The 13,570-nt window shown below is 38.5% G+C and overlaps 1 protein-coding gene across 1 annotated transcript in view; it reads right to left on the bottom strand.

The window, feature by feature from the left end:
- SAV1 (salvador family WW domain containing protein 1) overlaps positions 1-13,570 on the bottom strand; it is a 30,772-nt gene that overhangs the window by 4,415 nt on the left and 12,787 nt on the right. Inside the window, exons 3-4 of the mRNA XM_086321592.1 lie at positions 12,058-12,328; positions 8,618-8,761 (exon numbers count right to left, since the gene is read on the bottom strand). Of these exons, the coding sequence (XP_086177718.1) occupies positions 8,618-8,761; positions 12,058-12,328 (415 nt within the window). The remainder of the gene's footprint in view (positions 1-8,617; positions 8,762-12,057; positions 12,329-13,570) is intronic.

Raw genomic sequence — 13,570 nt, 5'->3', positions numbered from 1 at the left:
ATCTGTTCTAAGCCAGTTCTAGAAGTATATACAAACATTACTTTGGTAAGTTACTGCTAGAGATAGAATTAAAGCACTTTAGAAAGCTAGATGATGTCCATTGTTTGTTAAACAAGAAGAAGAAACAAGCTAATTTTTTGGCTAAAACCTCTGGGATGAGATAAGTAATTGATTCTCCATTATCTAATTCATAGATAACAACTCATCTTTTGTTGACAGACAATATTAACCACTTCTAATCCTCTTCAGAGACAAAAATTTAGCATCAACTAAAAGGTTTCTAGACCTCTTGTTTTAAGCAGTAAAGGAATACTTGCTCCTTTACTGCTTAAACAGGACTTATAAATAAACTCTTCTCACTGGCCCATTCTGGGAAAGTTCTGATCTATTTGAAAAAAGTTTAAGTGGTTAATTTCCTACAGTTTTTTTTTTTTAACATTTTGATTTTATTTTATTTTTAAACTTTATATAATTGTATTAGTTTTGCCAAATATCTAAATGAATCCGCCACAGGTATACATGTGTTCCCCATCCCGAACCCTCCTCCCTCCTCCCTCCCCATACCATCCCTCTGGGCCGTCCCAGTGCACCAGCCCCAAGCATCCAGCATCGTGCATCGAACCTGGACTGGCAACTCATTTCCTACATGATATTTTACATGTTTCAATGCCACTCTCCCAAATCTTCCCACCCTCTCCCTCTCCCACAGAGTCCATAAGACTGTTCTATACATCAGTGTCTCTTTTGCTGTCTTGTACACCGGGTTATTGTTACCATCTTTCTAAATTCCATATATATGCGTTAGTATACTGTATTTATGTTTTTCCTTCTGGCTTACTTCACTCTGTATAATAGGCTCCAGTTTCATCCACCTCATTAGAACTGATTCAAATGTATTCTTTTTAATGGCTGAGTAATACTCCATTGTGTATATGTACCACAGCTTTCTTATCCATTCATCTGCTGATGGACATCTAGGTTGCTTCCATGTCTTGGCTATTATAAACAGTGCTGCGATGAACATTGGGGTACACGTGTCTCTTTCCCTTCTGGTTTCCTCAGTGTGTATGCCCAGCAGTGGGATTGCTGGATCATAAGGCAGTTCTATTTCCAGTTTTTTAAGGAATCTCCACACTGTTCTCCATAGTGGCTGTACTAGTTTGCATTCCCACCAACAGTGTAAGAGGGTTCCCTTTTCTCCACACCCTCTCCAGCATTTATTATTTGTAGACTTTTGGATCGCAGCCATTCTGACTGGTGTGAAATGGTACCTCATAGTGGTTTTGATTTGCATTTCTCTGATAATGAGTGATGTTGAGCATCTTTTCATGTGTTTGTTAGCCATCTGTATGTCTTCTTTGGAGAAATGTCTATTTAGTTCTTTGGCCCATTTTTTGATTGGGTCGTTTATTTTTCTGGAGTTGAGCTGTAGGAGTTGCTTGTATATTTTTGAGATTAGTTGTTTGTCGGTTGCTTCATTTGCTATTATTTTCTCCCATTCTGAACGCTGTCTTTTCACCTTGCTAATAGTTTCCTTTGATGTGCAGAAGCTTTTAAGGTTAATTAGGTCCCATTTGTTTATTTTTGCTTTTATTTCCAATATTCTGGGAGGTGGGTCATAGAGGATCCTGCTGTCATGTATGTCGGAGAGTGTTTTGCCTATGTTCTCCTCTAGGAGTTTTATAGTTTCTGGTCTTACGTTTAGATCTTTAATCCATTTTGAGTTTATTTTTGTGTATGGTGTTAGAAAGTGGTCTAGTTTCATTCTTTTACAAGTGGTTGACCAGATTTCCGTGCTTGTGATGGGTCTGTTAAGATTTTCTATTTCTTCTTGGTCCAGTTTTGGAAAGTTGTACTTTTCTAAGAATTTGTCCATTTCTTCCACGTTGTCCATTTTATTGGCATATAATTGTTGATAGTAGTCTCTTATGATCCTTTGTATTTCTGTGTTGTCTGTTGTGATCTCTCCATTTTCGTTTCTAATTTTGTTGATTTGATTTTTCTCCTTTTGTTTCTTGATGAGTCTGGCTAATGGTTTGTCAATTTTATTTATCCTTTCAAAGAACCAGCTTTTGGTTTTGTTGATTTTTGCTATGGTCTCTTTTGTTTCTTTTGCATTTATTTCTGCTCTAATTTTTAAGATTTCTTTCCTTCTACTAACCCTGGGGTTCGGAACATACCTCAACATAATAAAAGCTATATATGACAAACCCATAGCAAACATTATCCTCAATGGTGAAAAATTGAAAGCATTTCTTCTAAAGTCAGGAACAAGACAAGGGTGCCCACTTTCACCATTACTGTTCAACATAGTTTTGGAAGTTTTGGCCACAGCAATCAGAGCAGAAAAAGAAATAAAAGGAATCCAAATTGGAAAAGAAGAAGTAAAACTCTCACTATTTGCAGATGACATGATCCTCTACATAGAAAACCCTAAAGACTCCACCAGAAAATTACTAGAACTAATCAATGACTATAGTAAAGTTGCAGGATATAAAATCAACACACAGAAATCCCTGGCATTCCTATACACTAATAATGAGAAAACAGAAAGAGAAATTAAGGAAACAATTCCATTCACCATTGCAACGGAAAGAATAAAATACTTAGGAATATATCTACCTAAAGAAACTAAAGACCTATATATAGAAAACTATAAAACACTGGTGAAAGAAATCAAAGAGGACACTAATAGATGGAGAAATATACCATGTTCATGGATTGGAAGAATCAATATAGTGAAAATGAGTATACTACCCAAAGCAATTTATAGATTCAACGCAATCCCTATCAAGCTACCAATTTCCTATAGTTTTATAGCTAGTTCAAAGAACCAGAGTTGAAAGAGACTATAACCTTTGGAAGTTTTTTTTTTTTTTTTCCCCGTAAGAACCAAAGCATTCCATTTAAGTACCATCTTTTTCCCCTCAAAAGGAAAGCTTTTTAGCTATTTCTAACAATTGCTATAGAGCAGACATAACAATATAGAAAGAATAACCCTGCTCAACCTTATCAACTCCCAGAAACAACAAATGTAAACAGGCACATATTCTTCCAAACTTACGGAAACAGAAATATATGTACACATTATATATGACAGGATCAGCATATGAACAAAGGCTATATGCAGCAGTAGTCAGTGCTATCAAGACTGAAAGAAGAGAGGGAAAAGGGGAAGACAAGTCTGCCATCTCTCCTCATCTCATTTCTACACTATATGGATTGTAAGATAAAAAGGCTTCTGGAGGTGAGCTCAGACACCAAACCTTAACTTCTATGGATAAATGTCTACAGAATTTCAAATCAAATAAAAACCAGACTTGTGACAAACACTGTTTATACTTTGTAGAATAATATCTATAATTAGAACCTATTTAAACATTACACTTAACAAGGCTTAAATTTGACTTACAGAGGAAAAAACTGATCCTTTTAGACCAAAACCTTGAAATATCATCTTACCTCTGCATCAGGCCACATATCAACAGCCATGAATTTACAAACTGAGAAGACTGAAATAGATGTAAGGGAATGTTTATGTTGGCCAAAAATAAATAATTCATAGTAAATGACCACCCCAACCAGTTAAGACTTGAAGAAGCTGAACAGTTCTATGAAGATCTACAAGACCTTCTAGAACTAACGCCCAAAAAAGATGTCCTTTTCATTATAGGGGACTGGAATGCAAAAGTAGGAAGTCAAGAAACTCCTGGAGTAACAGGCAAATTTGGCCTTGGAGTACAGAATGAAGCAGGGCAAAGGCTAATAGAGTTCTGCCAAGAGAATGCACTGGTCATAGCAAACACCCTCTCCCAAAAACACAAGAGAAGACTCTACACATGGACATCACCAGATGGTCAACAGCGAAATCAGACTGATTATTTCTTTGCAGCCAAAGATGGAGAATTCTGCTCTATACAGTCGGCAAAAACAAGACCGGGAGCTGACTGTGGCTCAGATCATGAACTCCTTATTGCCAAATTCAGACTGAAATTGAAGAAAGTGGAGAAAACCACTAGACCATTCAAGTATGACCTAAATCAAATCCCTTATGACTATACAGTGGAAGTGAGAACTAGACTTAAGGGACTAGATCTGATAGAGTGCCTGATGAACTATAGACGGAGGTTCATGACATTGTATAGGAGACAGGAATCAAGACCATCCTCAAGAAAAAGAAATGCAAAAAAGCAAAATGGTTGTCTGAGGAGGCCTTACAAATAGCTGTGAAAAGGGGAGCGAAAAGCAAAGGGGAAAAGGAAAGATATACCCATTTGAATGCAGAGTTCCAAAGAATAGCAAGGACAGAGAAGAAAGCCTTCCTCAGCGATCAATGCAAAGAAATAGAGGAAAACAGAATGGGGAAGACTAGAGATCTCTTCAAGAAAATTAGAGATACCAAGGGAACATTTCATGCAAAGATGGGCTCAATAAAGGACAGAAATAGTAGGGACCTAAAGGAAATGGCAACCCACTCCAGTATTCTTGCCTGGAGAATCCCAGGGAAAGAGGAGCCTAGTGGGCTGCCATCTATGGGGTCGCACAGAGTCGGACATGACTGAAGTGACTTAGCAGCAGTAGCAGCAGCAACAGAAGCAGAAGATGTTAAGAAGAGGTGGCAAGAATACACAAAACACACACACACACAGAAGTCACTCAGTCGTGTCCGACTCTTTGTGACCCCATGGATTGTAGCCCACCAGGCTCCTCGGTCCATGGGATTTTCCAGGCATGAATACTGGAGTGGGTTGCCCTTTCCTTCGCCAGGGGATCTTCCTGACTCAGGGATCAAACCCGGGTCTCCCGCATTGTATGCAGACGCTTTACCGTCTGAGCTACCAGAGAAGCCCATCAAAAACACAGAAGAGTAGTAGTAAGTTTCAAAAGGATGTCAGCTTTATAGATAAAATCACAAAAGAACTGTACAAAAAAGATCTTCACGACCAATGTCAGCTTTATAGATAAAATCAGAAAAGAACTGTACAAAAAAGATCTTCACGACCAAGATAATCACGATGGTGTGATCACTCACCTAGAGCCAGACATCCTGGAATGTGAAGTCAAGTGGGCCTTAAAAAGCATCACTACGAACAAAGCTGGTGGAGGTGATGGAATTCCAGTTGAGCTATTTCAAATCCTGAAAGATGATGCTGTGGAAGTGCTGCACTCAAATTGCCAGCAAATTTGGAAAACTCAGCAGTGGCCATAGGACTGGAAAAGGTCAGTTTTCATCCCAATCCCAAAGAAAGGCAATGCCAAAGAATGCTCAAACTACCACACAATTGCACTCATCTCACACACTAGTAAAGTAATGCTCAAAATTCTCCAAGCCAGGCTTCAGCAATATGTGAACTGTGAACTTCCTGATGTTCAAGCTGGTTTTAGAAAAGGCAGAGGAACCAGAGATCAAATTGCTAACATCTGCTGGATCACGGAAAAAGCAAGAGAGTTCCAGAAAAACATCTATTTCTGTTTTATTGACTATGCCAAAGCCTTTGATGGTGTGCATCATAATAAACTGTGGAAAATTCTGAAAGAGATGGAAATACCAGACCACCTGACCTGCCTCTTGAGAAATCTGTATGCAGGTCAGGAAGCAACAATTAGAACTGGACATGGAACAACAGACTGGTTCCAAATAGGAAAAAAGAGTACATCAAGGCTGGACATTGTCACCCTGCTTATTTAACTTTTATGCAGAGTACATCATGAGAAACGCTGGGCTGGAAGAAGCACAAGTTGAAATCAAGATTGCTGGGAGAAATATCAATAACCTCAGATATGCAGATGACACCACCCTTATGGCACAAAGTGAAGGGCAACTAAAAAGCCTCTTGATGAAAGTGAAAGTGGAGAGTGAAAAAGTTGGCTTAAAGCTCAACATTCAGAAAACTATCATGGCATCTGGTCCCATCATTTCATGGGAAATAGATGGGGAAAGAGTGGAAACAGTGTCAGACTTTATTTTTGGGGGCTCCAGAATCACTGCAGATGGTGACCGCAGCCATGAAATTAAAAGACACTTACTCCTTGGAAGGAAAGTTATGACCAACCTAGATAGCATATTCAAAAGCAGAGACATTACTTTGCCAACAAAGGTTCGTCTAGTCAAGGCTATGGTTTTTCCCAATGGTCATGTATGGATGTGAGAGCTGGACTATAAAGAAAGCTGAGCGCCGAAGAATTGATGCTTTTGAACTGTGGTGTTGGAGAAGACTCTTGAGAGTCCCTTGGACTGCAAGGAGATCCAACCAGTCCATCCTAAAGGAGATCAGTCTGGGTGTTCATTGGAAGGACTGATGTTGAAGCTGAAACTCCAATACTTTGGCCACCTGATGCAAAGAGCTGACTCATTGGAAAAGACCCTGATGCTGGGAAAGATTGAGGGCAGGAGGAGAAGGGAACCACAGAGGATGAGATGGTTGGATGGCATCAGTGACTCGATGGACATGGGTTTGGTTGTACTCCAGGAGTTGGTGATAGACAGGGAGGCCTGGCATGCTGCGTTTCACGGGGTCACAGAGAGTTGGACATGATTGAGCGACTGAACTGAACTGAATTCCAAATTCATTGTGTAATCATTCTAATTATCCTAAACTTTCTAAAACTCTTCTTTGGCCTATTTTATGCTGGTAGTTTGGTTTTTGAAATGCAAAAGAGTAAGGCTACAAAATGTTACCTTATATAATTTTCAACAGCTCTACACATGCAATTATTATATGTAAAATACCTAGCAAAGTACCAGAAATTTAATACTTAATAAATGATAATAATTATTAAATAAAATAATAACAACAAAAGTTAAGAGTATGAACTTTGGAATTAGATAAAAGTCTGAAATCTACCATTTCATATGTGTATGATCTTAGCATAGACTAAGTTATTTTCAGCTATAAAATAGGTTTGGGGAAGATTATATGAGAGAACATATAGAGAGAAAGTTTAGCACAGGATGGTTCAGGAAACAATGCATTATCAGTAACTATTTATAATACTTTCAAACATCCCCTTTTCTGAAATCACAGCACTTTGTATATATCAGTCACTGATCTTTATCACACTGGATTAGATCTGAGTGCTTCTGTTTTCCAAGAGAGCTCTCTGAGGCAAATATTTCATTTATTCATGATTATATTGAACAGTGCCTCGTGTGCTCAGTCACTTCAGTCACGTCCGAGTCTTTGGGACTTCATGGACCACAGCCCATTAGGCTTCTCTGTCCATGGAATTTTCCCACCAAGAATACTGGAATGGGTTGCCATGCCCTCCTTCAGGGGATCTTTCTGACCCAGGGGCTAAACCCACATATCTTGCATCTCCTGCATCAGCAGGCAGATTCTTTACCACTGCACCACCTGGGAAGCCCTGAACATTGCCTGCTGCTGCTGCTGCTAAGTCACTTCAGTCGTGTCCGACTCTGTGCGACCCCAGAGACGGCAGCCCACCAGGCTCCACCATCCCTGGGATTCTCCAGGCAAGAACACTGGAGTGGGTTGCCATTTCCTTCTCCAATGCATGAAAGTGAAAAAATAAAGTGAAGTTGCTCAGTCGTATCCAACTCCTAGCGACCCCATGGACTGCAGCCTTCCAGGCTCCTCCATCCATGGGATTTTCCAGGCAAGAGTACTGGAGTGGGGTGCCAATGCCTACTACCCTACAAATATCCTCAATTGCTATGAGCCTAGCAAACTCATAGCCATCTTTAAAAACTAGCCCCATATATTTTCCTTTTGGGGGCAGCTTTCCTTGCTCACTCATAATAACAATAAACTACTACTAAGGCTTACTCAAGTTAGCTGCTGTACCATTTTGCATAATCACTTAAGCTTCACTACATTACGTAAGGTAGATAAAATTACTATCCTCTGTTTCAGTAGAGTAAAAACACTTAGAACTAAGTTCAGTAACTTGCCCAAGGTCACTCAGTTAGTAGGTAATGGAGACAGAAATCACACTTTCCTTCCAGATAGTTTCCTTCCTGACTGATCTTAACCACTATCCTATACCTTTAGTGCAAAAATAACAGTCATCATTTACTGAGAGTTCTTTTAATGTGCAAGACACTGTAACACATATTTTAGATGCATTATTTTACTGAATACTTAATAAACTTAAGAGTAGATACTATTACTATCTCCAATTAACAGAGGACAAAACTAAGTTAAGCACCCTGCCCAGAGTAACAAAGCTAAGGTATCAATGAACACATATCATCTCATCCCAGAACCTGAGTCACCACACATATTTCCTCACCACCCTTGTGTCCTGCTTGGGTTCACCTATGTACCTAGAACTTACCCAGGTCCTTCCTTTTATCACAAGGCACTGTATCACTTATTTGCAAGTTATCCTACCCGTACGAGAAGGTAAGCTTTTCACTGCATCTCTATGTAACAGCCTAGGTCTGCACATTAACAGAAAGTGAAGATGCAATAAATGTTTGTAAAACTTCTATTTCTAGTCAATGACTTTTAAACTTTATAAGCTGTGGTATCCCTTTTTAAAATAAAAGCCCAATATCATTGAGAAAAAACACAGTGCTGTGTGGTTTAAGCAGCCCAGAGACTCCCTTCAGCCTTCCACTCACAACAAAAATCTGTGCTGTAAATTCACTTACTTCACAGGGGCTCGAGCATAAACCTGAAGCCAGTCAGGAATTTCTGCAGTATGGTAAGGATTTGCAGGTACCAGAAGGGGCTGATTTCTTTCGGTTTGCTGTGGCTGGTATGTAACAGGAGGAGGTTGATCATACCGAGGTACACTAAGAAAACAGAATCAATGTGCATTAGGATAATGGCCCTAAATAAAACAAGAAGTATAAGAATACTATTTGTTTTTCCAAGTGCCTCTTGCCCAAACTTCTACCACCTTTTTTTTTTTTAAACTATACTATAGGGGAAGTAAAATTCACCTTCTCTTGGAAACTTATAGGTCATTAGTGATATATAGAGAAATTAAAAGACGCTCACTCCTTGGAAGCAAAGTTATGACCAACCTAGATAGCATATTCAAAAGCAGAGAGAGACATTACTTTGCCAACAAAGGTCCGGCTAGTCAAGGCTATGGTTTTTCCAATGGTCATATATGGATGTGAAAGTTGGACTGTGAAGAAAGCTGAGTGCCGAAGAATTGATGCTTTTGAACTGTGGTGTTGGAGAAGACTCTTGAGAGTCCCTTGGACTGCAAGGAGATCCAACCAGTCCATCCTAAAGGAGATCAGTCCTGGGTGATCTTTGGAAGGACTGATGCTAAAGCTGAAACCCAGTACTTTGGCTACCTCATGTGAAGAGTTGACTCATTAGAAAAGACTCTAGAGCTGTGAAAGATTTAGGGCAGGAGGAGAAGGGGACGACAGAGGATGAGATGGCTGGATGGCATCACTGACTCGATGGACAGGAGTTTGGGTGAACTCTGGCAGTTGGTGATGGACAGGGAGGCCTGGCGTGCTGCAGTTCATGGGGTCTCAAACAGTTGGACACGACTGAGCCACTGAAGTGAACTGAAGCTAATCTTTACATATTTTTAAGAGGTTTCTTCTGGCTGATATTTATTCTTTTCAAGGGCAACATCAAAGGAGGCTATAAAAAAAATTCAGAGCTAAGTTATAACCTTTATAAGGAGGCTTAAAACTAGAATCATAAATTTTAGTAATAACTAAGTAATTAGCTATAAATTTATATTGGAAAAGGTGATAATTTTTCTCAAAGTTAAGAATGGATATTTTCTTTCTTCTTTAGGTTGAAAAGCCAGTATGGAATAGATGTTAAAGTAGTAATGAGTACTGTGCTTGAACTATCCACCTAACTATACCACTTCCTTTCCACTTTTACAACCTTACAAGAGCGTAAGGGAGTTAGAGCTGATTAGAGCCTGTTTTAAATCAGAGACTTTAAAATAAAAAAGGCCACATTTTCAATTATTTCTAACAGCCTATACGTGTTGGGGGAAGGAGGGAGAACAGCAAGGTGGGGTGAGAGCTGTTCATGGGAAAATGCTAAGGAAAGCTTGAAGGTTCAAGGAACCACTTGAAGGTGAAAGACTGAATTCTGAGAGAGCAAACTGGCCTATTCCAGACTTGGAGGCAAAACTGTTAGAGCCTACCTCCAAACATAAACGTTTATGTGTATATCAGAAAAGGTCATTCCAGTACTAAACTAGGACTAAAGTGTAAGTGTTGGATTACACTGTAGTTAACAATTTAAAGATCAGTGTGCAAATGGTACTGAATTTTATCTTCCACTCTTTCATAAATAGGTGCAAAGTGAAATATTCCTTGATAGCACAGTTGGATGGGAAAGAACAGAAGTGGGAAAGAACTGAGGCTTTGAAGTCAAACTGGCCACTTACAAGTTGTGTGAATGTAGACGAATACTGCTTCTCTACTCTAAACTTTAGCCTCCTGATTTGTAAAACTGGAATAAATTCATACCAGAGATGACTGTTCTAAGGATTAAATGGCCTAGTATAATAAAGAGTTATGTATAAGAATTAGCATATTACAGACAATCAAATAGCTACTAATACTACCTATCTGAGATTAAAGGTGTTTACTCTCTCCTTTTTAAAGTCTACAGAGCTGCTGAGAAAGGCAAACTGTAAAACTGCTTTATAAACTATTAAATTCTACAATATAAGATTAATGATGACAAACAGAAAACTAAGCTCACTATACACTCAAACTTTGCTATGGACCAGAAAGTCTGCATTTGGTGACATCAAACTGTAACCACATTTTGCTGTCTTTTTTTTTGGCAGGGAAGGGGGCGCATTTCTATCATTTTCTATCATTTATTCATTCAACAAACATCTACCTGTGTGAATTTCTGTGTTTGGTGCTGGAGACACAGCAGTAAATAAGTGGGACTCATCCCTGCCCTTGGCTAAGAATTGTGATCAGGTGGGAGGGACAACTGACAAATCATCCCCATGTCACAGGCCTGAAAATAGAAGCCAAGGAGAGTAGCAGCAGCCTGCCTGAGATGGTGGGGACAGCAGGCAGAAGGGCCAGAGCTTGGCGAATGCAGAGTGCTGAATCTGGCTCTTCTGAAGGGAAAACAACGTCACTTGTTCAATAAACACTGAATGAGTGCCACTAAATGGAATCACTGGAAAAAACCTGCTTTTCCAAGTTGAATTAATAAATCCAAACATGTAAAATGATTAAAACAACACAATAATGATAAAGCTTAGTTTTCTGGGTGATAATATTAAAATGTATTTTCAAAATAATTATAATGGTTCTAAAAAATGCAAAAGTATGCTCTAACCAAACATTTGTGCTCTGCTAGCAACAGCTATCAACATGCTGATGATATTCTACCCATTTTTAATTTTAAGGCTCAGTTCTTAAGAGCTCAATGTCGTTAACTGCAAACATTTACAATTTCATTACTAAACAGTTTATGTACTTTGAAATCCAGTGTGTATTTTACATGTATAACCCATCTCCACTTGGATTAATCATATTTCAAGTGCTCAACAGCCATATCTGACAACTGGCTACAGAATTCAAAGGCTAGAAGTCTGGCTATCAGTGAAATCTACTGATAGGCCAGCATCAGTCAGAATAACCCAAAAGATCACTGGCTATATTTATCAAACAGATCTGAGATGTTCTGGACAGTTTCAATTTTTGCTTTCTTACCTGGCAACAGTTAAGAAACAGAACATAAAATATCTGTAAACTGAATAAACAACAAGACATCATTATAATTCAAAAGTAGAGTCTACACATTCAAAGGTAGGTCTGTATTTTAAAAGAAATTTAAATGTAAAAAGATGAGTTTTATTTATTTCAATCTCTGGGTATCTTTAATAAAAACATTCTAGCATATTAAAACAGAACCTGATCATAAGAATATTGATCCTGTTTTTGAGGTTTATTTAAAAAGTTTTTTAATTATTAAAGTCATTCATTACTAAACATAAGTCCAGAAGCTGTGAAAGATAGTTTTCAAATCAAACATCAGGACACTTTTCTCTTTGATGAAAATGTAAGTTCAAAATCTAACATTAGACAATCTCCAAACAAAAGGGTTAAAATAGTCAATACTCTACCTTGGAGCACAAGGATGCCTATATTGAGCCTTTTTATTTGTGTGATCTACATAATAAGTTCCAAATTCTGATGACTCAACTCGTTCCCATCCTGGAGGAAGTCCTTCTCGCTCAAGAGGATGGCTCCAATGAGTTGTATTTGTGTTGTGATCTATGTAATATTTCCTCCCTCTCATTGTCCAGTCCACAGACCAGCCAGGAGGAAGGGGTAAATCTTCAGAACCATGGTTAGCTAAATTTCCTAATGATGTAGCAGCAACTCTCCCAATACCTGAGAGGAAAAAGAGAAGAAACAGAACAGTTATTATAGATAAAAGATATACCATATGAAAAACTCAAAACTATCCAAATTATATACTCTCCCATTAAAAATCATGATTTTTACTGTTAGAAATAAAATTGTTCTTAAAACTAGTCAATGTTGCTGCTACTGCTGCTAAGTCGCTTCAGTCATGTCCGACTCTGTGCGACCCCAGAGATGGCAGCCCACCAGGCTCCCTTGTCCCTGGGATTCTCCAGGCAAGAACACTGGAGTGGGTTGCCATTTCCTTCTCCAATGCATGAAAGTGAAAAGTGAAAGTGAAGTCGCTCAGTTGTGTCCGACTCCTAGCGACCCCATGGACTGCAGCCTACCAGGCTCCTCCGTCCATGGGATTTTCCAGGCAAGAGTACTGGAGTGGGGTGCCATTGCCTTCTCTGAGTCAATGTTACTGTTATTTAATTACAAAAGGAGAAAAAAAAAAACTAGAATCTATGAAATTAGGCTCTTTTGGTTGATGCTTCCATCACCAGACCATACAAATATTTAATTACTAATAAAGATAATTAAGCATGTATACTGCTAAAGGAAAGTGGGGAAAAGAAAAATTCATCTCATTCAAGAGTTAAGATTTGACATTTCATCTAAAACAGCAAAAATGAACTTGTAAAACTATTCCTAGTTTGTGATTTCTTAAAAATAGTATGGCTAAAAAACAAATAATCTGGCTGTACCATAAAACTATTAAGGAATTTTACCAAGTATAAGGTAAACATACAAAATCAATTAAATATTTTTATATTAGTAACTGAAAACAAATTATACCACTTATAATAGCTCCAAAAATTTAAATATTTACATATCAAACAAAAAATTGCAGGCTCAGTATGCTGACAACTACAAAACACTGATGAAAGAAATGAAATGGATGTGGTCAAGATGGTGGAGTAGGAAGACCCTGAACTCATCTCCCATAGGCACACCAAAAATACAACTATTAATATTTACAGAGCAACTATTGATGAGAACAACCAGAATCCAGCAGAAAAGATCTTCTACAACTAAAAATATAAAGAAGGAACCACAAGATGGGAAGGAAAGGTGGAAATGCAATATAGTCAAGACCCTTACCTCCAGGTGGGCAACCCACAAACAAGAGAATAATTATAACTGTAGAGATTCTCCCCAAGGGGCAAGGGATCTGAACCCCACATTGGGCTTCCTCACCAGGAAGACAAGTCCCCAGAACTTCTG

The sequence above is a fragment of the Bos grunniens genome, chromosome 10, assembly GCF_055505025.1.
Source record: "Bos grunniens cultivar Pamir isolate PY7600 chromosome 10, Bosgru_T2T1.0, whole genome shotgun sequence".
NCBI lineage: Eukaryota > Metazoa > Chordata > Mammalia > Artiodactyla > Bovidae > Bos > Bos grunniens.
Note: the sequence above shows the minus strand (reverse complement) of the source record. Positions and strands in the feature narration are given on the sequence as shown.